At 37.7% G+C, this 24969-nt stretch overlaps 1 protein-coding gene across 2 annotated transcripts; it reads right to left on the reverse strand.

Moving 5' to 3' along the window:
- Window positions 1-14811: 14811 nt before the first annotated feature.
- LOC148024594 (uncharacterized) lies at window positions 14812-23815 on the reverse strand. 2 transcript variants are annotated; one of them, XM_087694216.1, is made up of 4 exons: window positions 23501-23815; window positions 17865-17927; window positions 17603-17785; window positions 14812-17203 (listed from the first exon to the last, which is right to left on the reverse strand). In XM_087694216.1, exons 1-3 carry the CDS (start codon window positions 23609-23611, stop codon window positions 17645-17647), a joined length of 315 nt encoding a protein of 104 aa, XP_087550342.1. In that variant the 5' UTR covers window positions 23612-23815; the 3' UTR covers window positions 14812-17203; window positions 17603-17644. The 2 variants fall into 2 exon arrangements, with proteins under 2 accessions (XP_087550342.1, XP_087550341.1); XM_087694215.1 differs by having other exon boundaries at window positions 14812-17785.
- Between the last annotated feature and the right edge of the window lie 1154 nt (window positions 23816-24969).

The following is a 24969-nucleotide window of genomic DNA, read 5'->3' on the forward strand; positions in this document are numbered from 1 at the left end:
CACTCTCAGATTTAGAACATAATTTTCTGAAATGGGATCTTTGTGATAGCCCTGCAGGACTATGACCAAAAACACTGCCTGTCCCTTAGTACCAAGGTCTTAAATGGAAAGAGCATAGATCAAGGCCTTGATCAGCCACATCAATAGCATCTTGAGCATACTTGTCATAATCCCAAGCATCATTGCATACCCATCATCTCTGCCATTAATGCATAAGTACATTCACTGCCATACATTTCCTTGATTGCATGTACTTCAAGTGTCATACATGGGTGCCATTAGTATTGTGGGATATCCAAGAGGGATCATTGGGAAAAGGGAGTGGAGCTCATGGAAGTACCTGCACATGTATACAAGTATCGGGCTCTCCGAATCACTAGGAGGTGGGCAAAGTTCCCCTCGGGCTGGGTTGTGCACCCCTTCAGGGTCTTAAGTGGTAAGGGAGGGTCACCTCTCTTTTGTCTTACCACCTTGCTTGGCATCGGCCTTTTTCCTCAGCTAGAGTATATATGGCATACATTTTTAGTAGGAAATCAGCATGAAATGCATTGGAAAGAAGACATTTGGCCTTTTCATGAGATGCAAGGAATGACAAAGGTTGGGGTAGGGGTTACCTTGGCAGTCCAGTGACTCACTGGCTGCTTCGTACCCAATTTACAACGGATATTATTCATTTTGGGCTCATCCAAGATCACAAGACCAAATGGGGGTTAATGTCAGCCATTACAATAATTTCCAGGAAGAGGTATGATGCATGCACATGAGAAGAGGATTGAACTCTTAACCTATGCAATCCCAAATCTCTCCAACAATGGATTAAGCTCAACAAGTGGCTAAATTGAGAGATTAAGATCAGATTGGCATACCTCTTTAATTCTTGGTATTATGAAGGCTACTAGAAACTCTTATTGCCAAAATTATCCATCGTTGCATGTATGGATACTCACCATACACAAACTATTGCAATAGCTTAGATGATATCCCATAAATTAGAAAAACTAGCTACTAACACTATGACCACTAACTAGGCACTCCCGTTGAGCACTTCATGCAACCCCCATTGACCGCTAATACTATGTACCCAATCTTGAGCCAAGAATCCATTAAATCTTGCAATCTTGTTGAAATCTCCTTCAATGTCTACCATAGTATTGTCCTTTGCCCCAAGTTTGAACACCTCTTGAATAATTTTCAAGCTTTAATGAAGGTTTAATAGTTGCTCTATTGTACATAGAGTATGAAAGAGGGACATGGATAAAAAGAAGAGGGAAATGATCAATCTTAGCTTAAATGGCTTAGCACAAGATGATAGAGTGCTATGGATCAATGCCTAGAGCAAAATAATGAAGAATTCTTTGAAATTTTTGAGCTAACAATGAAGGATCCATGGTTGCCTTGCTTAGATAGGTATTTGGGAGAAGAAGAAAGCTCCAAGTTAGAAGAAATGAGCTCACGTATGACTTCAATGACTTGTCATTGGATGATGATGACCAATGAAGCAAGTTTGTGGTAAGTTGAAGTTTGAAATGGAGATGAAAGAGTGTTGTCGTGCTATCCTAGAAGCTTTAGGGTTTCAGTAGAGTAATAGATTGTCAAGTAGAGTGAAAAGGACCTTCAATACTTATTATGAGTTTTCAAGTTAGAGTAGAAGGGACTTCAAAAGTTTTTATTAGCAACCAACAGCCACATTTTTGAAGTTTTGACTATTGCACCATGGAGGCAATGCAAATTGTGCCTAGGTAGCTTGTCCATATAGTGAAGTAAATCCATAAAATATGGTGCTTGCCAAGAAGCTTTTGATGTCTAGATGATGGATCTCAAAGGGTCAGATACTATTGATGGCTAGGAAGAAGAATAAAAGCATAAGTCCACCATTGGAGCTATAGGAAAGCTTAAAGAAGAAGAGGGAAATGCATGTTCTTAAAAAGTAGTGAAGCTTTTAGTGTCTTCTAAGTCATATAGCCTCATTTTGTCAAAGTAGTCTTCAAAATGGCTCCAAAATTGAAGATGACTTGCCAAATTTAATAGACCTCCTTTATTTTTTCCAAATATTTCTCAAAAGGTTCCAAAATAGACACGGTTAGCAATAGAAAAACTTGACTGGTCATAGGTATAGCATGTAACTAAACTATGCCTAGATATGTACCTTCCGTAACTTGTCTCCAATGCTTATAACTAGAAAATGACTTGGAATGGACTTAAATTAGGATCAAATAAATTTTATGATACCAACTCAAAGAAAAGAAATTCTAACTGAATGAAATTAATACCTGGACCAAGAAAAACATGCCACATTCAAGAATACAATAGCCATGAGCTATATTCATATGTTGTGTATGGCACAAGGAAGCCATAGCTAGAATAAAAGAGAAATACAAGAAAATGTGGACAACATGATACACAGCTTACATTGCAAAAGCAGGGATAAACATAGCAAGGCTCAATTATCCAAGTATTTGTGCTATGAAAGAGATGTTTAAGATTGGATTTGTGTTATGAAAGAGATGTTTGAGTATACATTGTCCTTGCAAACTTCCTCTTATCAGACGGGTTTGTTAGCTTTAGATACATTCTTGGTTATATACTTGAGCTTCATTGTTCATATGTAGTGAGTTAGTTGTAGGTTGGTGGATCTCTATTGCTTTTGGAGATCTCTAATACACAGTCAGCTTATGTACACACTACTCTTTCACTTGAGATTATATTTATGTATTTGACACCTTTGGGTCTTTGACAATATTTGGTACCTTAGTAGCTTATGCTCTATCTTGCACTACTAGTTGCATTTCATTTCCGGGTTGCTACCCCAATATCGTTGGTAATGACAGCTTTGTATTTTGATCTTTTGCCTATAGTTGTACACTCATTTACCATATTTTTATGGATTGCCATGCTAAAATTTTGTTTTGAGTAGTTTCATTGAGAGCAAATACTTGTATTGTGTACTCTCCTTGTGGACATGAATGTATTTGCTCAATCCTCTCCTTGTTCTATGCTTTTTGGCTCAATTTTGGGACTGATCTATTGTTATTATAGTAGCCCATATTCTCTTTGGTTGGTAGACACAATGGTAGGTGTTTCAAATGCTTCTAATGATATTGCTATCTTTAACACAGGGAAGTTGGATCGCAATAAATTTTAGTATTACAAGACCCAGATTTGGTAGGTATTGCTACAAAAGAAGCAAGTGGTGAGGCCATTGAAAACCAACAAAATAAAGCCAAAATATTGGAGTAGAGATGATTGGATGAGCTGTGCAAGTCCACCATTATCTTGTCTTTGTCTGAGGAGGTTTACTTCAATGTTGATTGAAGGTGGTGCTTATGATTTATGGAAAAAGATATGTGATATTTATGACAACCAAAGTCCTACTTCATAGTTGTATTGACAAAAGAAGCTTGTGGACCTTCGTATGAAGGAGGGCACTCCTATGTCCACTCATTTTAAGGAGTTTCACTCCATTTTCAACCAGCTTATCTTGTAGATCACCCCTAGCCTGGCATTCAATTTGAGAATAATATTAAGTCTCTATTCTTGCTTATCACACTACTTACGCCTTGGGATACATTCCATATTGCTATCACAGTACCCGAGCCTTGAGATACATTCCATACTGCTATGAGTTCTAATCCCCTTGAAGATTGTTTTAAATGCTTCAATGTAGAGGGGTCCTTGCTTACAACAATTTGAATTGGAAGAATATTGATGTAGTCCGTACTTTGCATATACTTATAGTTAGAGGTACACATGATGGTAAAGAGGATAATGATCATTGTGGTAGAGACTCACAATCCAATAGGGGGAAGTCTAAGTCTTGTGGGCAATTATGTAATAAATCACATGGTCCTAAGTCCTCTCCTACTTGTCATTATGCATGCAGAGGTAGCAAGGTCATATAAGGCCATAGTGCCATAAAATACACAATGATAGACGTGAAAAACAAAAACCACATAAGGTATGGGCCTATCCCAAAATCAGAAGTCAGATGTTTTTCCTATGTTTCAAGACTATCTTGCTATGGTTGAGAACCAGTATAAGCATAGATAGAAATCCCTACAATTTGACAATGCTGTCTCTAAGGCATTTGAGTAGTTTTGTAACGAGAGGGGTATTAAGCATCAATTTTTTGCCCCTTACTTCCCATCTCAGAATGATATTGTAGAGTGCATGAATAGGAGTATTCATGAAAGCATCCATGGTATGCTTAGATATGTAGGCTTACCATAATATTTTTGGGCTAAGATAGCTACCATTGTAGTTCATTTAATTAATAGATCCCCATGCATAGCTCTTAGTGGTGGTAGAGTTATAAGTTGAGATATTGTTTGGTAAACCTCCCTTCTATGCACACTTGCAAGTCTTTGGATGTGAGGCTTTCTACAATATTCCCAATGATAAATGCAACAAGTTGGATTCAAAGTCTGTCAAATACATCTTTATTGGATATGGTGATGCATGTGAGATGGGTTATCGCCTTTGGGATCCACAGCCTTGAAACATTATCCACGTAGCCACAATGTTGTGTTTCATGAGAATAAGATGCATAGATGACCAAAGCATGTGGTTGAGATATGTAGGGTGATCTTTGAGGAGGAGCCTCTTGCTAAAGTAAAACCAGTCCACCTAGTTAGATAGCTTGTTATTGGGGGTTGAAGGTCACATGTGCCTAGCTGTCTACATTCACTTTGTATATAGTGCACACACACCTGTACATTGCAAGTAGTGGCAGCTGATCACTATCACTTTATTCTTTAAGGTAAGTCACACATTGTGACTATTGGAGTTCCCATATATATATCACTTAAATCTCCATAGCTCTTGCTTTCTCTTGATTTCACTTGTGCTCTCACTCTTGGTTCACCTTTAATATTGAGGATCACCAATGATATGTGAATGGAAATCAAAATAACCTTATTGATATGATATCCCAAGGAGGAAGTGTATAGGGAACAAATGCCTAGTTTAAATGATCTAGGTACCAAAGAAAAAGTTTTTGGACTTCATAAAGTACTATATAGATTGTGGCAAGTCCCATATGCTAGAATGACCAGATTGATTGGTCAAGTATTAGTCCTAAAAGAGGTATTTCTGATGCTATTTTCTATGTGTTTGAGGAGAATGGAAGGTATATGCTCGTTGCAACATAGTTGGATGATCTCACTCTTTTTGTGAGATATGTCTACCCTAGTTGAGCTAGAGAGATAAAGTTTAACAATCACTTGGGTTCCTCTCCATGTATAGCATTGTCCAGATAGCATCAAATGAATAGATTTAGGTAGTCATGTGATTCTTGCATCTATCTCACACAAAAGTGCTTGACAATTAATATTAGCTTGAGGTTTTTATGACTTTAGGTAACCTAACATCAATCTAGCACCTATTCTTTGCATCTAATAAATAAGAAGAGTGGGCTAACACTACACTTGGGTCAAAGAGAGTGTGAAATAAGGGGGAGCTAAGCATTGACTCCTTTACCATAGCAATAGTCACAAACTACTCCTCTAAAATGATGTTAGCCAGGGTTCTAGGACTCTATCCTAGGTGGCCATAACATTAAGGTCTATCCTATTGTTCCTTACAAAAATCCATCCAACTAATTGGGTCCACCTATCTATAGAATGCTCCTATTGAGGGAGGTTCTCAATTGCTTTTTTACACACATCAAAGGCATCTTTAGAGTATATAATTATGTCCTAATACATTATGAGGATGTATATAATCAAGATTCTTAATCAATGCTTAGGGAGTTCTTCATGTGCAAGTTCACACCGAGCTTGAGATAAAGTGTTGATATATTTGTATTAGTCTAGTAGTCTACTTCTACATGTATTTCCATGGGATTAAAAAAAGGGGAGATGGTACGAAGGTACTTTAGGAAAAGTTCAACATTAGATACTATCCACTATTACATCTCTACAATGTGTGTATGAGATAGAGAGAACAAATAAAAAAGTGAAGACTATTAATCCCACAATCTTGCCTATATATCTCTAGATTTTCTCTTGCAATCCATTTAGGGAATATAACTATCACCCGAACAACAAGCATAGTAGTATAGTCCTTGGTTGAGCCATACCTTTGTTGCACAATAAACTACCATAAGGACAAGGGTTGATTTACTACCCTTGATTGAGTTTGCCTAGAGTATAGTCCTCATTCTTCTATTTAACATATACCATTCTTTGATAGGTAACATCCTAGGATGGATATCCACTAGCATTGTTAAATAAATCTGGATGCCACAAACTTAGCACAAAATCTAGTGAATATTCATAAGGTATTAACAATATACATCAAATAACCCTATTCTCTCTCTTTTCTCTTTCAATATAACTAAAGAGAATTCAAAATGACTAGTTTGCGCCATGTAATATCTTATTGTTACATGCCTGTTTCAATTCATGTTCAAAATCATTGTTAGATGCGAACATTAACATGCTTGTAAAATCCACTTTAATGTATGAATGACTACAAATATGTTTATAGAATCTCATAATCGCACTTGTAAACTTGCTTTTAGACCACCCCTCTCCTAAGTCTTAGTATCACAGCTTCCACCCAATGGGTTATTACAATCTAGAGTGTAGAATACCACCTAGATAAGTAGATAAGAGGTCAAGTAGATGAGAAAGGTTCCCCCTTATGGCAGTACAAGAACCATCGGGGCTCTAGTTGTTTCGGTAATACTTGTGATTAGTTCTATTGGGGAATAAATCATCATGATAGGCATGGCGGATGGTGATGGGTGTTGAAGGGAGTTTGATTAGAAGGGAGAGGTCATAGGGTGTGCTCAGCCTGGTCTAGAGTCGAGGTCATAGGGTGTGCTCGACCTGGTCTAGAATCGAGGTATCTAGTGACAAAATACCAAGAGGGAGGAGAATCTATTATGGTATGAATTGAGGTATCCCTTCAGTCTCAGGCATGAGGCTAGTTATCTTATTGTTTTTAGACTACTTTTTATTATTATTGTGTACATGATTTAAAGGTGTTTAACAAACCAATGTAATTACATAATTAAGAAAGCCGATTTTATATATCTCAGAGTGTGGTAGGACCTTAATTAGATAATTAAGCATATTGGATATGTGCATGAAAAGTGGTTAGATGGTTGTCATGATGATATCATCAAATGGATGGATGGACTCGTTTAGTTGGGCGCTTTCTTAAAGAAGGAATTAAGAAAAGATCTGAACATTGGATACCTAAGGTTTGTGCTATAGATCCCGATTATTATTGTTTTATGGGATCAAAGTTGAGATTATGCCTTATGTGTAGAGAGGTTGAGCTTATTCCCCTTCGTTCCTCACTCTATTTAAACTAAGTGTAATGATAGTCTACTCTTGGCCTAGATTAACTGCAAAGCGATTCTTCATGGTTATGTGCTACATTGCTGATAGAGACTGCTACATCCTAGGTCTTTTAGGTCAATCCTAGTGCGTTGAGGCCATATGTTCTGCTATGAGATAGACTTAGAAGCTACATGAACATCTAAGTCCGTAAATCCTAAGGGATCTAAACAATGTTGCTAGGTACATTGTATCAAAGAAAACACTAGTTTCCTCGAGATGAGGACACATCGATTTCTCTAAGGGGCAAAAAATGTAACATACACACTATTTTTCTTAATATGAGGATATCCCAATTCCTTTAAGGAGAAGAGAATATAATATAATCGATCGGTGAATAAGAAATCTCCCATGTGAGCTACCCCTTAGGCATATACGAGCAAGTATCAATCATGTGCATATGAGAATGTAAAACTTCTGCAAAGTGTGAGAGACTTATTATTTATCATTGCTAATTTATGCATTCAAATACTAATTTACTCATTTTAAAAGGAAAATGTTGAATAAGAGCTACATTATTTTAATTTTATTAGCTTCATTTAAATCACTTAATTTAAGTTACTTTTTTTAATTCAATTTTTATTTTGATTTAATTTGAGTTATTATACGAATTTCATATATTCAATGGAAAATGTATATTTATTAATTAATTACTTAAAAATAGACAAAAGTAATATAAACAAAAGAAGGAGTAAGAACAAGAAGAAAAGGAGAAATCAAAGGCTAAAGCCCCCCCCCCCCGCCCGCCCCCAAAAAAAATCACGTTCCTTGAATAAAACAAAATCCCCTTAGGGAAATGAAGAAAACCCTTTCCCCATTTTGAACAATCAAACCTCTTCTCCTAATAAAGAGAGAAAAGAAGATTGTAAAAAAGGAAGAGAGAATTTGCAAGGAGAGAGAAAAGAAGAATGTGTGTGTGTGAGGAAGAGAGAGAGAGAGAGAGAGAGAGAGAGAGAGAGAGAGAGAGAGAGAGTGTGTGTGTGTGTGTGTGTGTGTGAGGAGAGAGAAGAAGAAAGAATTTGAAGGAGAGAAAGATGAGAGTGACATCGATTGTTTTCCCCAACCACATCCTCATCCTCTTATTGGGCCATGTTCCTCCATTTTTCATAGTCTGCTCTTTCCTTTTCTCTTGCCACCCTAAAAGTTAAAGGGACCCTTAAGCTCCAAGGCAAGCCTTCAAGAAATACACGGGGCATGACAATGTCTCTAAAGAAGCATTATCATATCCAAGACCACCACTTAAAACTCCTCTGTCAAACACTTTGATTATGGTAAACCATACCATTTAGGTATATGAGACTAGATTGTAAAACTATAGGTTATGGGCCTAAGAAATCACTCACAAAATAATAAGGTGTAACCCTTGATCCTCTTGATTAATTTACATAGAGGAATTAAAGTATATAAGTATATGGAGTCTAAATAATGAGACTAGAATTCTCAATGCATACTAGTTTGGAGAGACCTAATAATCCACAATTAAGAGATATGTTAATGGGGGCATTGTTATGTGATAGTTCTCCAATCATTCGAAGGAAGCCTTGGACTTATCTTGGATGGCTCCAACAAGCAAGAAAGAGATGTTAGACTATTGCTTACCAACATGCTTAGGGTTAGTAACGAATACTCAATCATGATCTGAAAGAACTAGTGATTTTATGAAATCGTAATTTGAATAAGTATTAATATTGATTGTGATTTAGATTTCTATTTCAATTATGATTTGAATGAATTAAGCATTATTATTGTCGATTATTTGAATTTTCATTTCAATAATATTTTTAAAAATATTCGTATAGGAGTTACTTGCATTATTACAAGCATAACCTTTGCAATTTAATCACTTAGAGTTAATCATGTGATTTATGTCCAATTCTATATGAGTTAATAACATTGCAATTGTGTACTTTGCGATCTAATCATTTGTGAAATAAGCTACAAAATGATGGCATGTATGTTGAAGTACACATGACTCATTTCTATACCTATGAGAAAACATAGGCAAGCTTGAGTGTACAAGAATGATTGCTATACTGATAAGAAAATATTCAATGCTTGAGTACATGAATTATGCCACACAATGATGGTAATATGCTTAAGTATATATGAAATATTGTTATGCTGATGAGGAAATTTCAGGCATTCAATGCTTGAGTGAATATGAATCATGTTACAAATGAGCTATAATATATAAAAATTATGATCACCAAATAAAAGGGCACCTAATTATGAGACTTACTAGTTGATGCATCCAAGACTCCAACCTCCATGGTATTTAGGGCACACCCATGTTACAAAAAAAGTTGTATAATTGGAATGACCTCAAACAAGGGTTTGTCTCATGAATAATCATACTTAATCACATCATCCTTCCCTCATGTGTCTACTTCCTCTCCTACTAGTGCCCTCCAAAATCCGACTTGCCACAATTGGAGGCCCTCTACAAAAACTATCACTAGGTCAAAGTATCCTCAAAGTTCAAAACACCTAAAGTTGCATGTAAAACCTAAGACTCCAATGGATGGGCCTTTTTACCTTGCATATGGGTAGCGCCCCATTTTGATGTAACTTCCTTTTACTTTTAGTAAAAATTACTCTCAATTAATTTTTTATAAAAATAGCAAGATCTTTATATATGCTCATGATAATATTGGAATGGACCAAGGAACGCTAGTTTGCATACAAAAGTCCTTAAAAAGGCATTGACAATAGAATCCATGTTTAGGGACCCATATTGGATAATAATGCTCCATGCATACATCGATATATCTGAGGCCGCTAAAGTGAGACTTTAGCAAACCAAGTAAGAATAATGTGGATTTTTCTAGTGAGCTTTGGTAGTAGAGATCTCATAGTTATGGAAATGAATTGCTCTACTAGTCAAAGGGAAGGGTTAGGGATGTTACATGCAATAAGGAAAGTTTGTCTATCTACTTGCCACCCCCTTTCCTTTCTTCATAGACCATCAATCAGTGCCACTACTCGTATAGCTTGATGGATCCTACTCCTACGAGAATTCAACTTTATAATGATTGTGCAAAAAGGTAACCAACATTATATGGTTGACCACATCTCTCAAGTGATGAGTGGCAAGAAAGCAACGTGTATCCATGATAACCTTCCTAACTCTCACTTGTTTAGAGCATAGCAAGAGGCCCAATTATTCATAGTTGACCTAACACCACATTGGGTGGATGATGTGATGCAAATTCTTGAGCAAGGACTAAGACTCACATGCCTTCCAATCAAGACCATACCCTACCAAATGATAGCAAAACTTTACAAGGTAGGAGAAGACAGATCACTAAGGGGATGCATTTGTGAGCATAAAATGGAGGATATGCTGCTAGCGACACATAGAGACATAGCATGATGCCATTTTGACACCAATACCATGTTTCAAAAAGTGTTATAATCACTAATTTGGTGGTGTATCAAATGAAATTTATGCTACTATCCATCGTTGTCGTTCTTATTCTTAACTTGTTCACATGTGCTCTCAAAGAAGAAGTTAGAAGTGGTCATCTCATAAGTTCATGAGTACTCATGCTTTATGGGTGGTCTATTGTCCTTTTTATGTTCATTGGCCAACCTACTTTGTGATAGTACAACTCTATAAAAGGAGAAAGTGCAACAACAATCACAATTGTGGAACATGTGCGTTGTTGGTTTGGAGAGATGGAGCATGTGGAGTGTAAGCACTCAACCATTGTAATTTTGGTTACTATAGTGGATTCCTATTTCCATTTTCATATTTTGGATTCTCTTTTATCAATTGTGTCATTCATAATTTCACCAACTTATTTTACTCTTCTATCACATCCTTCATAAGCTTAATTCTCCTTTGACAACAATATCATCATCAAGCTTTTTGATCTAAATGATTGTCCTTGACTTTCATTCATCCTCCTATATATACTCATGTGTGTAAGTAAGCTTGAGAGACAAATATATGGATGTCATTGGCCCTTGTACTTCACATCATATATAACTAAGAATAATGCCTAATGTAATGATGTTGTACAACACTTGAAAGAAAAGAATAGAAAAATATAAATATAAATTAAGAAAAAGAACAATAAATTAGAATAATAAATTAGATATGGTCAATGACCTCATTAACCAACCCCTAGCCTCAATATTTAACCTCACACAACTTGGGTCACACTAAGGGCAAAATATATCTAGTTTTCTTGCATGGTATTAAACTTGAGCCTTTGAGTCGCTTGCACCTTATTCCCCTACCACTCCATCCTTCCATCCTCGTGCCAAGCAATGAGTCGCTTGCACCTTTATTCCCCTACCACTCCATCCTTCCATCCTAGTGCCAAGGAATGAACCAACAAATAGAAAGGATGAAAAGGCACTTCAAAATGAGAAGACCTGTGAAGTATTTTCACAAGCTCTTAAAAATAGCATCAACAAAAAAAATAGTAACGATTGAAATTAAATCAACCCATGGAAATGGCATGAAAAGGGTGTTTATTATAAGATTCGAGCATTGAGCTCACTCTTATAAACATTGCATACACCTATAGGTACAATTAAATGTTTAGAAAGTCTCTTATAGGTTGAGTAGAAGATTCTTGTGCATGTAGCCAAGAACCCTTGGGCAAGATACGAAGGCCTAACCTAAAGACTTGACATTGTAATTGGACAAGAGAGAGATAAAAGGGTTGAGGATGATGCCCAAAAAGAGACTCTTATGTATATAATATATAATGAAATAGAGCACTCATTCTTTTGTGTGCACTGAAGCTTTTCTCCATTCTCTCGTTTTCTTTCTTCTCCTTCTTCTTTTGATGTTTATCCCAATGTGGAGAGCTTGAGATGGCATCACTCACTCACTCTCTCACACACACACACACACACACACACACACACACACACACACACAGCTAAAAGCTTCGAAACTTCATTTTTGCTTCCATCGTTTTTCTCCTCCCTTTTTTGCTCAATGTAGCTTAGCACGTGTACTACATTGAAGTAATCATGATTTACTTATACACAATGAGATGAATATAGTATGCTCGAGTCTTGGGTACATCCACTAGTCATATAATTTAAGGTTGCATTGAAGTTCTTTTAAAGGACATGAGCCAAATATATGGCACTCTAAATACATAAAAATAGGCAATGATGTTGGACTACAGTTTTGGTGGGGTATGAAATGAGACGATGATGATGACATTAGATCAAACCTCATAAACAAAGGCTTAATGATGGTGAGAGATGGATGCTATAGTCTCTCCGTAAGTAGAAAGGAGAATGGCCTAGCATCTTTTAGAGCATATGATGATAGCATCACCAAATTCCTTGCAACATCAATGGATGCACTACCATGGAAATGCACGAAAAGGAAAGAGTTTCACATAAGATATTGGATCGCATTTAAAATATTGCTTTCTTTTGAAAGTAGTGGTTTTCTAACTCTAAAATAAAGACTAGGAAAGGGAGGGAAAGGGTTTGTATAAAGACCCACCACCTCATAAACACTCAACCTAATGCTATGAAAATTCATAACGTGCAAGTTGGCTAGTAAGGATAGGCTAGGCAAGTCAATGCGATTGCCAACCCTTTATGTTTTTTACACACCAGAGAAGGAGAATGTACTTCATATATTTTGGTGATGTAAAGAGGTGAAGGCTACTTGGCAACTCACCCAAGGGTGGGTCTAGAAATTGGATTCATGGATAGCATTAACCAATGTTGGTCATTTTTGGTGATCCAAGGTAGTATAAGTGAGGAATCTACAAGAGCATGGAACCTTATGACAAAATTTATGGGAAAAAGAAGTAGCAAAATCTATTAAGAGAGCTATGGCCTCATTTATGCAAACAAAATGTAGTAGTTTTTGATTTGCCTCTAGGAAAATGTCTAGCACTCATAGCATGGTAGCAAATTTTTTGTCCCCTCTAAGATAATCTAGCACTCAAAACCATGGTATACAACATAAGATTTTTATGTCACATGTGAGAGCTTTAGAGCATTATCTCTAACTAGCACCTTTCGAGTGTTGATATTCTAGCCATGTAAATAAAATTTTCACGTTATAAAAAGCCTTACGTAAAATGTAAAAATTATGCATATAATGATAATGATACATGTGGAGAAAAAGTATTGTGTAGAATGTAAAAATTTCTCACACAATATTTTATGGCTTATAAAACCACTTTCATTCATTGCTCATGTAAATATATGCTACTACTTATTCTAAGGTCAGCAAGGTATTCACCAACCTTAATAGTCTTATGTGGCAAGAATTTAAAGCTTCTCGAGCCTAACAAGTTCTATTACATGCCAAATAATAACTCTGTGCGCGTGCACATTGTCGAAGGGGTTTTACTCAAAATGTCATTATCCACTAGGGATTATAGAGAGAATGAAGTAGAGAATTGAAGATAGAATAGAATAAAAAGAGTAAACAAAAGATACACAAGATAAAGACATCTCAATGATTCAAAGCACTATGTATTGATAAAACCTGACAAGATAAATAAAATTCTTATCTAGGACTACTCGAAAGTAATCTCCAACCATTAGATCTCCTAGAGCTTCATGGTAGACAAAAACCATGCATCAAATGCTAGCTTTTTCTTTGCTGCTCAAATAGCAAATCTAATGGTTCCTTTAGCTTCGAAAGGGGAGTAAAATCCCAAGACATCTGATAAAAATTCTCCCAAGTCACTTCTTTTTCTTTTCATTCTAAGTGTTGTTTATTACTTGAAAACTACAATCATGTCATATGCAATTTCACATCTTTTTACATGAAATCTCCCAAAACTAGCTAAAAGCCACTTGATTTTTGTATATCACCCTATTCTATAAGTTCACACATTTTTAAGGTATTTAAAAAATAATAATATCCAAAATATCAAAAATAAACTAAACTAAGTCCAAAAATCTTGTATATTTGAACCATCCATATTATGGACACTAACACTAATGACTAATATGGCATTAACTCTCTAGATCAATAAGAAAGTCAAATGATTATATACTTATGGTTTTTCACACTATGTTTGCGTAACAATACAACAACGTGCATCTCCCCCTATCTCTTACACAAAATATTTTGGCTATAACTAGAGAGGTGAGCATTCAATGTAGTCTCATAAGCTTTCACAACCAAATTTGTGAGATTTAAGAGTATGCAACTACTATGGTGAGCATGGATGTTGTGTAATTATAGACCACTGAATATTATGTGTTTCACATGTTAAAAAGCAACTCCAAGTGCATTGTTACTATAACTACTACTATCGGAGAAACTTTTATATCCAACAAGATACACTCTCATCAAGATGATGGTGTTAATGGCAAGAGAGGCAAAAAAAAAAAAAAAAAAAACACACACACACACACACACACTCTCTCTCTCTCTCTCTCTCTCTCTCTCTCTTGAGCGAGTTTTTCCATGTCCAAAGAAGAATATTTAAGAGATTGAGTACATCTACCATCCATAGATTTACATAAAAATTTATTATAAATTTGAATTGCTTACACAAAATAATTGCCATGAAAAGGCATGTAATCGTGTTTTAACCACTATAAAATTGTGCAAATAATATACATGTCACAAATGTCACAATATTATTGTCTTGTCTAACCACTACAAAATTGCACAGATAATAAGCATGTCCCAATAGTACTAAGTCTTGCCTATGAAAGTCCTAAGAACGGAGTCACACTAGGGCTTATGAGAGCAATATAAGTGTAGTGAAGGGTCTCTACTAAGTCTTGCCTATGAAATCCCTCATAAGAACCAAGTCACACTAGGGCTAATGGGGATGGTATAAGTGTAGTGGAGAGTCTCACCACAATTGATCAACCAAGTCACACTAGGGCTAATGGGGATGGTAGAAGTGTAGTGGAGAGTCTCACCACAATTGATCATGGTTGCTAGGGTCTCAAGATGGAGAGGCATGTCGTTTTTGCAACATATGTCAAATGTTTGCATTGAATGTAAGAAATGCAATAATAAGATTTGTTGTGAGTGAAAATGTCCTTTACAGTTATCCAATCAACAACCTTCATTGTACTACTATCTAATAGCACATTGTTTTTCCTTATGCTAAAAGGGAGAAATTATGCAGCCTCTATTAGCATTAATGGCAACCACAATCTAGCAAAGATATCATATTCCTCATTCCTCTAGTATTTGGTGCAATCTAGCCCTAAGAAAACAACCAACTATTCAGTTTGCTAAGTTGTATTGATATATAGAAGTAGTGCATTATCACCATAGAAAATAATCAACTATTCATCTTACTAAGTTGTATTGATATATAATTGTATATTAATTACATTTTTCAAAATTTTTGTGCATAAGGTAGAAGAAATTACATTTGACACATTATTTGAGGCATTTGGAATTTAGCCACACAACTAATTCTATAGTTAGGGTTTTTATTTGTCCAAAGTCATAACTACCTAGCAACACATGCAACACATTGTTTATATATGTCCCAAGCTTTCTAAATGAGACCTTCCTCATGCAACTATTTGATATGATGTGAGATCTTCCAAATATTTATTGTGTTGTTTATAGGAAAAATGAAAAGAGCATGTGTTTTTTACAGCCATGGGAGAGCGAACCTGGGTGGGGGGCGGGGGGGGGGGGAGTGTGTTATATATGTCCCAAGCTTACTAGTAAGACCTTACTCATGTAGCTTTTTGATATGGCATGAGATCTTTCAAATATTTAATTGTCTTGTTTACGAGAAAAATGGGTGCATATGCTTTTTGACCGTCTATGAGAGAGAGAGAGAGAGAGAGAGAGAGAGAGAGAAGGGGGGGAAGGGGTATGCCGTTTAACATTACATGAGGTAATTTAGGGTTTAAGGTATAGTTAGTAAGGAGAGAGAGAGAGAGTGTGTGTGTGTGTGTGTTTGTGTGTGTAGCGAGGAATTGCACATACACATTACCATATATACAAACTATGAATAGCCGTATCAATCAACCACTCGCCAAAAGCCTCAATGGATCTTCAATTATGAATCTAATTCATTTCCACATGCAAAATAAACCTTCACCACATCTCCAAAAAGAAGCAAATATGTATCGTGCCCAACTATCATTTCACCGTCATATTCAAACAACATGTCTATATTAGCTATGTTGGGATTGTTGCAATGACCTTCCCACTAAGATAATGTGCCTCATCGAATATGATCCATTGAGTCTCCCTCAAATCTCCTCTTCACGCTAACAAATCAACCATGTGTAACATTTCCCCGCTTTTTTATTGCATACACACAATTTCTATTTCAAGTATACTCACTGTATATGCAGTACTAGCAAGCCATGAACCTGTTATCTTATCACTTTGCATGTGCTTGTCACTGCTGCAGCCCAAAATGCTAGTATAAGTGAAACAGCAAGATAACATGGCTGCAGAAGATCCTACTCACTGTAATATGCAATACAAGTAAATCATGGGCCTGTTATCTTATACGACACTTTGCATGTGCTTGTCACTGCTGCTGCCCAAAATGCTAGTATAAGTGAAACAGCAAGATAACATGCTGCAGAAGACACCCCTACTCACTGTAATATGCAATACAAGCAAATCATGGCCCTGTTATCTTACACAACACTTTGCATGTGCTTGTCACTGCTGCAGCCCAAAATGTTAGCAAGTGAAACAGCAACATAACATGCTGCAAAAGACACCCTTCCTCAGTATACATGAAAGCATTATAAATCAACCACCTTTTTCTTTTTCACACGTGCCCTTAGAGATGTAAGCTGCTGGTTCAGATGCATCTCTTGCATGTTACATTCTGTATTTTCCTCAAGAGTGCTAGAGAAGCTGCCAGGGGGGACCATCCTCGTGTCTACTTTATGGGGCATAGCTGTAGAGATGAACATCCATCAGGCCTATACATCTGAATGTACTGGAAATGGGCATGTGTGCAAATCACAATGCAAAACAAATCAGAATATGATTGAGTGATCGTTGCTGCTTCTCGAGATAAACTACATGACTTACTTTCGCAAAACTTCTTGTCATTTTTCAAGGAGCCAAGCTTAAGGCATCAAGGCATTTTTGGTCTTTTAATTCATTTGGGGTTTCCCTATTTTTATTTCTTTATTTGGGTGATTTGGTGAGTTTTTCGGGTTTTTGTTATTTTTTCTTGGGCATGGGTTAGGACTTGTTGGACTAGGTCTATGGCAGAAAGGCCACTGCACTAGCCACTAGAGAGAGAGAGAGAGAGAGAGAGAGAGAGAGAATGAGAATGGTTCTTCTTGACCTTCAAGAAGCGATAGCCGGGCTTTCTCACTGGTGTAACAGCTTAAAAGGGTGCTGAAGGTAGCTTATGAAGACCTTGTGATTGCATCTCTCTTGTGACGCCCTGTAGGCTTGCTTGTGCCAATGCACTCTCCACAATGGGTCTGATAACTACAGGTTTAGTTGGAAGGGCCTCTTGTGTAGGCTGAAACAACAATGCCAAAAATGAGTACTATATGAACTCGTTGATTTTAAAATATAGAAGATATCAGAATCATGTGTACCGTCGTGAAGATTTCCAGAGCTTCCTCAGGGTCCTTTCTTTGTATTATGTCAATTGCAGCCTCCTGCCATTTATTTAAGCAAAATCAGTATTTCTGAACCGTAAACTATCAACACCAAATGCTCCAATAAATAGATTACACACCCTTAAATATGAATATAGGTAAAGTCATTTAATGGTCCTTTTGCTCTACTACTTCAAGCGGCACTTCAAATGACTCACACGACCAAAGGAGTATCATACTTACACTGAGTCACACACAGAGATTAGATCCCAATCTCCCTCACCTTTATCCTCTCACAACAGAGGAACAATGCAGTTATCCCACATGAATCTTCTCACAGCTACAGGACCCCACAATACTAGTCGCATTGTTGTTAAGAAAGTTTCATTTGTCGATTCCTTGCAAAAGGACAGCCACAACTGGATGAGTTGCACAGTAGCTGATTAGGCATCAGGAACCTGTTTGCAGTCTGCCAAAAGACATTGCAGTTCACATAATATTTCCCGAGTAATGGTTGCCTTCATAATTTTGGTGCTATATTGCATTTTCCTAGTTCTTTTTATCCACAGACAGATGGTGAGACAGATACATACAATGTGATCTCAAGTAGTACATCAATAACCCACCAAAGTAAAAGAGAGTCCGTTTTGGCATGGATCTGTCTGTTTGGAGAGAGTATTATTCTTTTACAGGTCCGACACCACACGAGTACCAATTTGGGTACTAAAGGATGTCCACAATCCCTTATCATCAAGTCCTTAAGAGGAGGTCTTAAGTGTGTGCAGAACAAAAAGTTGGACAAGGCTGTAGTTCTACAATAGACTAGACTAAACATGATCAACACAAGTAACATGTCATATTAGATTATATTCAAAGGTCTGTGGTCACTGGTCACTCACCTTCCCAAGGTTTACTCTATGCTCAAGGAAGCTGTAATTGCTCCATGTTCCTTGCTGTTAAGCAAGGAAACATTTGGCCAAAATTAGTTCCCAATTATTGGCCAATTTATTTGGCTCTTGTGCAGCCCCAAAAAGGGAAGGAAATCTCCTACAACAAACTCTAAGATGTCTAGGGTCCACTAGTGGATGGCATTCCCTGCTTAAAGTTGGCCAAAGATGACTGTAAACCTTGCTGGCTTTAGCAAGTAACATCAACAATCATTTCCCAAGAAAGTCTCCCATAGAGCTTGAAACATCCTTAGCTTAATGCACCTTGACCAAAGCAGCCCTGCCCTTAATGGATCTCAAAAGCATTTCTTGTAGTGGATGACTACTAGTCATGCTACGCATGTGATCAAATTTCTAAAGAAAAAATCAGAAAAAATCGATCACATTATAATCTGGGTGCAATTTGTAACAATTTACAAACCATATGGGCATCTGTATAGGCAGATCCCAAAGTGAGGATGGTGACAAGTTTGTCTCCATCATTCCTCGGATTCCTACAGAATCTGGCATACAATTCCAGCCCACCTCTACAAACTTCCCCCAATTTAGACCACAGCCAGAAGCCATCTCTTTCCCACTTGCACATCACTCGATGTTGTGCCTACATGCACTTCCCCAATGACAAGTGGGACAAACTTGACTTCATAGGTTACTCTTCTGAATCAAAGGCCTATGGGGTGTTGAATCCTAACACAAACAAGGTTTTGATACGAAGAGAGGTGGTATTTGATGAGAGGGGTATTCTGACTTCTCCACTGCACACTCTCAAGTCGGATCCCCTTTCCTGTACCTTCTGAGGCTCATACTCTTCCTGATCTCGATCCCATCACAGAACCTTCCTCTTCTAGACAGATCCACTACCTTGCTAGTAACAACAAACCATAAGAATCTGGGGATCAGTCATACAGATTCCTCCATGAATGACCCTCGAAAATCTGCTAGGTTTCACCTTTCTTTGTCCTACACCTTTGTCTTTACAATAGATTAGTTAGCTTACAGTAAGCCTACTACATGGCAGTGGGATCGACCTTTCCGCCTTTCTGCTTATAATCCCATTTTATGTCTACCATGATCAAGAGGCAGTCAGCTATATTATGCTTCATGTGATGATCTCATTTATGCAAAGCTCAAATGTTTCTAAAACTGTTTCTTTAATGTGATGATTTCATTTATGCAAGCTCAAACATCTCTAAACTTGCTTCTTCAAAGGTGCAGCTCTAGACACCCCTTCCCTTGTGGTTAGACCATTGATTCTACTTCAAGGTAACCAAAGACATGGATGCACAAACTCTAGACCTGATCCTTAGCCAATAGTCTAATCACCGAAAGCATCTCATTAGAGTGTTGATATGCAGGTCATTAAGATTCTTTTGGTACTTACATGCTTGGATTGCATTTTAGCCTTGGTATAACACTAAAAGGTTACACCAATTCTAATGGGTCGGAGATTTGGGTACTTGACCCTCCAATGGCATTTACATGTTTTCCCTTAATTCAATCTTGTTATTTTGGTCTGGAGAGAGGTAGGAGATTGGTACCGCTTCCTCTCCCAAGGCCGAGAATGGTGTGCATTCACTCTATGATGCTATTATGGAGGCCATCAACACTAGTTAATTGTTGACCTTCATTTTTCTATCTCCATTCCTACCATCATCCAAACCAATAATCAAAGTGATATTGCCCTTGAAGGCAATTCTATCGTTTCACATCAAGTAAAGCATGTTGGTCTCCACTATCAATTCTTGAGATGGATACTATTCAACTCTCACATCCCGACAATGGAGATTCACATTGATCTCCTTAGCAAACGAGAGTGAAGTAGCCAATTTTCAGGCACCGCCATGTGGCCTTTCTCCTCCTCCTCCTCCTCCTCCTCCAACTTAAATGATGGGAGAGAGTTGTTTCCCTTCTTTTAAAATACAATTGAGGTTTGGTTTTGTCTTTAACACCAACTTTCTTCCCTTTCATACTCAGATGTTTCTCTTTGTGTTCTTGTAAATGGGAATATGAGTAAGTGAAGACCCCCACGAGGGAACCACTTGTGTCCAAACCCATTGCATTCCTAGTTTGTGTCTTCCTCGCATAGCATTGTGTTTTGCGATTTGGGCAATGTGTTGATTGAAAACCACAACTTAGGTGGCAATAGCTTTCTTCGCCCAAGAATGTTGATTTTCCTATCTCCAATCCTACCATCGTCCACACCAACAATCCGAGTGATATTGCTCTTGTAGGCAATTCTATCTTCTCACATCCAATGAAGCACGTCAATGTCCACTACCAAATCTCTAAAGAGCAAGTTGAGTTTGATACTATTCAATTGTCCCACATCTCGCCCATGGAGATTCACATTGATCTCCTTACCAATTTGGGTCAACTAACCAATTCTCAATCGCCTCCACGGAAGCATTGGCCTTCCTCCTTCCTCCTTTGACTTGAATGATGAGAAGGGGGGACTGCTTCCCTCCTTTTGCATACAATTGTGGTTTGTTTTCGCCATACTGAGATATTTCTCTTTGCATTCTTGTAAATGGGCAATGAGCACGTGAAGACCCAATGAGGGCACCACTTATGTCCAAACCCATCGCATTGCATCCCCAATTTGCGTCTTCCTTGCACAACATTGTGTTTTATGACTTGGGTAACTTGTTGATTGAAAACCACAACTTGGATATAGCTTTCTTCACCCAAGAGAACCACACTCCAAATTCACTCAATTAGAGTGAAATCCCCATATATTATCTTGAATGACAAAGTTGATCAATGTTTTCAAACATGATTGGTTAAAACTATACCAATGTTATAGATCATAAATTGGATTAAACCAATAAGGTTCAAATGAATATTAATAGGTGCCACCTTGTATCAACACGGCAAACATATTGTGTCTGAGAGCCATACGCTTATTGAAACCCCGATACCTTACACCACACAAGAAGAACTAAGTAATCAACGATCAGCATGACCTTGAAAGATGCGAGGCAAGGTGAAAGAAACTCATGCAAGAATCGATTCTGAGATACACTAACAAAAGGTGCAACCCACATAGTTTGCTCTAGTTCCAATAGGACCTTCAAAGTCCATACATTATTCTTTTGGAAATATCAACAGACTTTGCTCTAAAGAGGTGTTGTAAATGTCGATAGGCCCTCACTTTGGAGCGATTTGGCAACTAATCCAAAACACAACCTATAGCTCAAAGATGGTAGGAAGTTTAGACACTTGTAAGCTGGCTATAGAGAGAATATTGTTCAAGCAAGGCACAATCTGAGTGCTTGTTGATGAGGATACCTACAAGAAAATACGAATTTCACGATGCACCTAACATTGGACACCTTGGCATGCATCAATCTTTGTGCTTGGTTAGCTAATAATTCCATTGGTTGCCAATGAAAAGCACTGTGGAAACTATGTGGTAAACTTCCTATAGAGCCAACTTAACAAAGTAGAATTGCATCAACAAACCCCTAGGGCTTTTACGTGCTTTACAAATCCATGGATTCTGTAGTAGGATTTCCACATACTGAATCCAAGTTACGACGCAATGTCGGTCATGACTCATGGGGCACTAATGGGCTAAGACGGGTTCCAACTAGGACAACCATGAAAAGTCACAAATTGACTGACGTCTTTGTCAAACACTTCTACTAATCATATGGTTTTCTTGAAAATGTTAATCTAGACAAGCAAGGGTGCTCGACTAGGAGATGTTTCTTGAACCATAAAACTCATGCCTCCTTTCTCCTCGCTCCTTATTGTATCATTTAATGAAAGGGAAACGCACTTGGCTGCAAGCCTCAATCTATTGGCGGAAGACCTAGCAATAATTTCACTCTACTTATACGCCCTATTTGAGGACACACAAAGATATAGTCCTCTTTGAAAGAGGGGTGTACAAGGAATCTCACTTTGAACAAGCGGCTATGAGCTACTTGAGGAACACTTACTAGGGAAGGGCATAGCTAGCCACCCTCTATTAACCACCCATCACCTTCATTATCCATCGTTCTCACCTGCACCACTGTGTCTCGTGCCTCTCATTACAGTCATGAATTCCGCTGACGTGGGTGAGAGAAAATGCTATGGTGTCCAAAATGGTCTTTGTTATACCAATCCCTTAGTTCCGTATATAATTGATAAGCTCCTCGTTATTCATGCCCTGGTTTGTCCATTGAAGTAAGAAAGAAAAGAATGCAATGCCACACATCCACAATGCAGAAAAAGTGAAACAGAAAAAAGAACGTACATGCACCAATTTGCAATGCTAGATATTCAACCTGCCTCTGATTCTGACTATAATACACAAGCCTACAAACACCTCTTTAAATGCATACATGAAGTGGAATAGAAATCAGTCAGCTTCAAGCAAGAGGAGAAAGAATGTGCATGCTTTAACCGTTTAAAGACAAAGACGTGAAGTGGCTGAGACCTTCTGCGAAGATAGTGCACTAGCATGAGCGGAGCAAAGGCCTGTAACAATGCCCAACATTGCCACTTCCCCTAGGTATTAACCAATGCCACACCATCAACACCTGCCCGACAGGTAGTCCCCATTGGTAATTATCATATCAGCAGTACTCAATTCGTTACTGGGGAATGTGTCGACGGCTTAAATGCCACACGTCAGGAGGGGTGTTATGTCTAGCAAGTTTAACAGATCTGACATTTCGCAGAAACGGTGCACTATACCTGAGCCTCAGCCAACTGATCTTCATACAGGGTTCGTGGTTCGGTTTCGATGGATGACTTGCGCTGGCCTTCGGCAAGGGGTACGCAGGGCGCTGGGGGAGCTGCGGCCATGGGAGGGACTACGGGGGAGGGAGGAGCCTCGGGGGTCTGCTTCTCCACGTGGAGGGGGGGGAGGGTATGGTGCGCCAGAGTGGAGAGGATGGACAGGCCGAACAAATATATATATGTATCTCTCTCACACACACACAGACAAAGAAAAACGCAGATAGACACAGAGAGAGAGAGAGAGAGAGATGTTTAGAGTTGCAGCGACGACAAAAGAAAGAAGGCCGTTTCCCATCCCTGTATTGATCGGGTATTCGAAAGAATCCTCGCATAGTTTTCCACACGTGTCGCCCTTGCCTGTCGACGCGTGTCACATGCTCCAAAGCCCCATGTGGCACTGTCTTATGGGCTTACCAGAGCAAAAGCAATTCCGAGAGAACAGAAAACGTGCATCGCTTTAGGTCGTGGGATTGTGTGTGTTGTTTGTTCAAGTCTTTGTCTTTTAATATTTTAGAAGAGTGTGATTTTCCTTTTTGTTAATAAAAAATAGATGTTAAACTAAAGTGCATGTTTTAAAAGTGTTGAGTAGTCTATAGATCACTTAAAATCAAGTGAAGGTAACATATTCACTTTGTGGGCGTCGAAAAACTAAGAATTTTGTTTAGGGTTATTGAAATTTTCACTCGAGTTTAAGAAATGACAAGCCTACTTAAAACTCACAATTTTTAAAGTCATGGATAATCCAAGACTTGAACAACACTCACATGAGGTGAATACTCACACCATGCATTAGATAAACAACACTCAAAAGTTTTGAAACTAGTCAAATTTGGCTGGAAACTTGTCGTATAGCCTGTATAGCCTGCAATGTTATGTTGATGAAGAGTACCTTGCAAAATCTAAAACCAAAAACCAAAAAGTTATTTGGCCAAAGCTTGAGATATGGTAGCTTTCAATTTTTTTGATTAAGAATTAACTTATTACTTCGTAAAAGCATAGTCGTAACATTCAAAAAACATATAGACGTGATGTACACGCAACATATCGAAGAGTTGACATAGCTCTCTTCATTGTTTCATAATTATGGGGGAAGGTGTCATTCCCCCGTCTTTCAAGAAGATATGCACATTTCTTTGCTTTTTTTAAACTTTCCTTTACGGTGTTACTCAGTGCACTACACTTATATTCTCTAGACACTTTGCATGAGTATTCAAAAGCATGTTCATTTGGCAAAATAATTCATGAAAGGTTGATATAAGGAATATAATGTGAACTTCAAAAGCTTTGGCACCTTGGAGTAGTATAATGTTGAATGCATGAAAATACAATACATGGGGATGTGGCACTCATCATTGATATATAAGGAGTGGAAGACTAGCATTAAGGGATCAAGCCTAAACTATATTTTCAAAGAATCATTACAA

This window comes from Lygodium microphyllum, chromosome 15 (assembly GCF_053477565.2).
Source record: "Lygodium microphyllum isolate KBCC chromosome 15, Lygodium_microphyllum_v1.1.10, whole genome shotgun sequence".
NCBI classification, from domain to species: domain Eukaryota; kingdom Viridiplantae; phylum Streptophyta; class Polypodiopsida; order Schizaeales; family Lygodiaceae; genus Lygodium; species Lygodium microphyllum.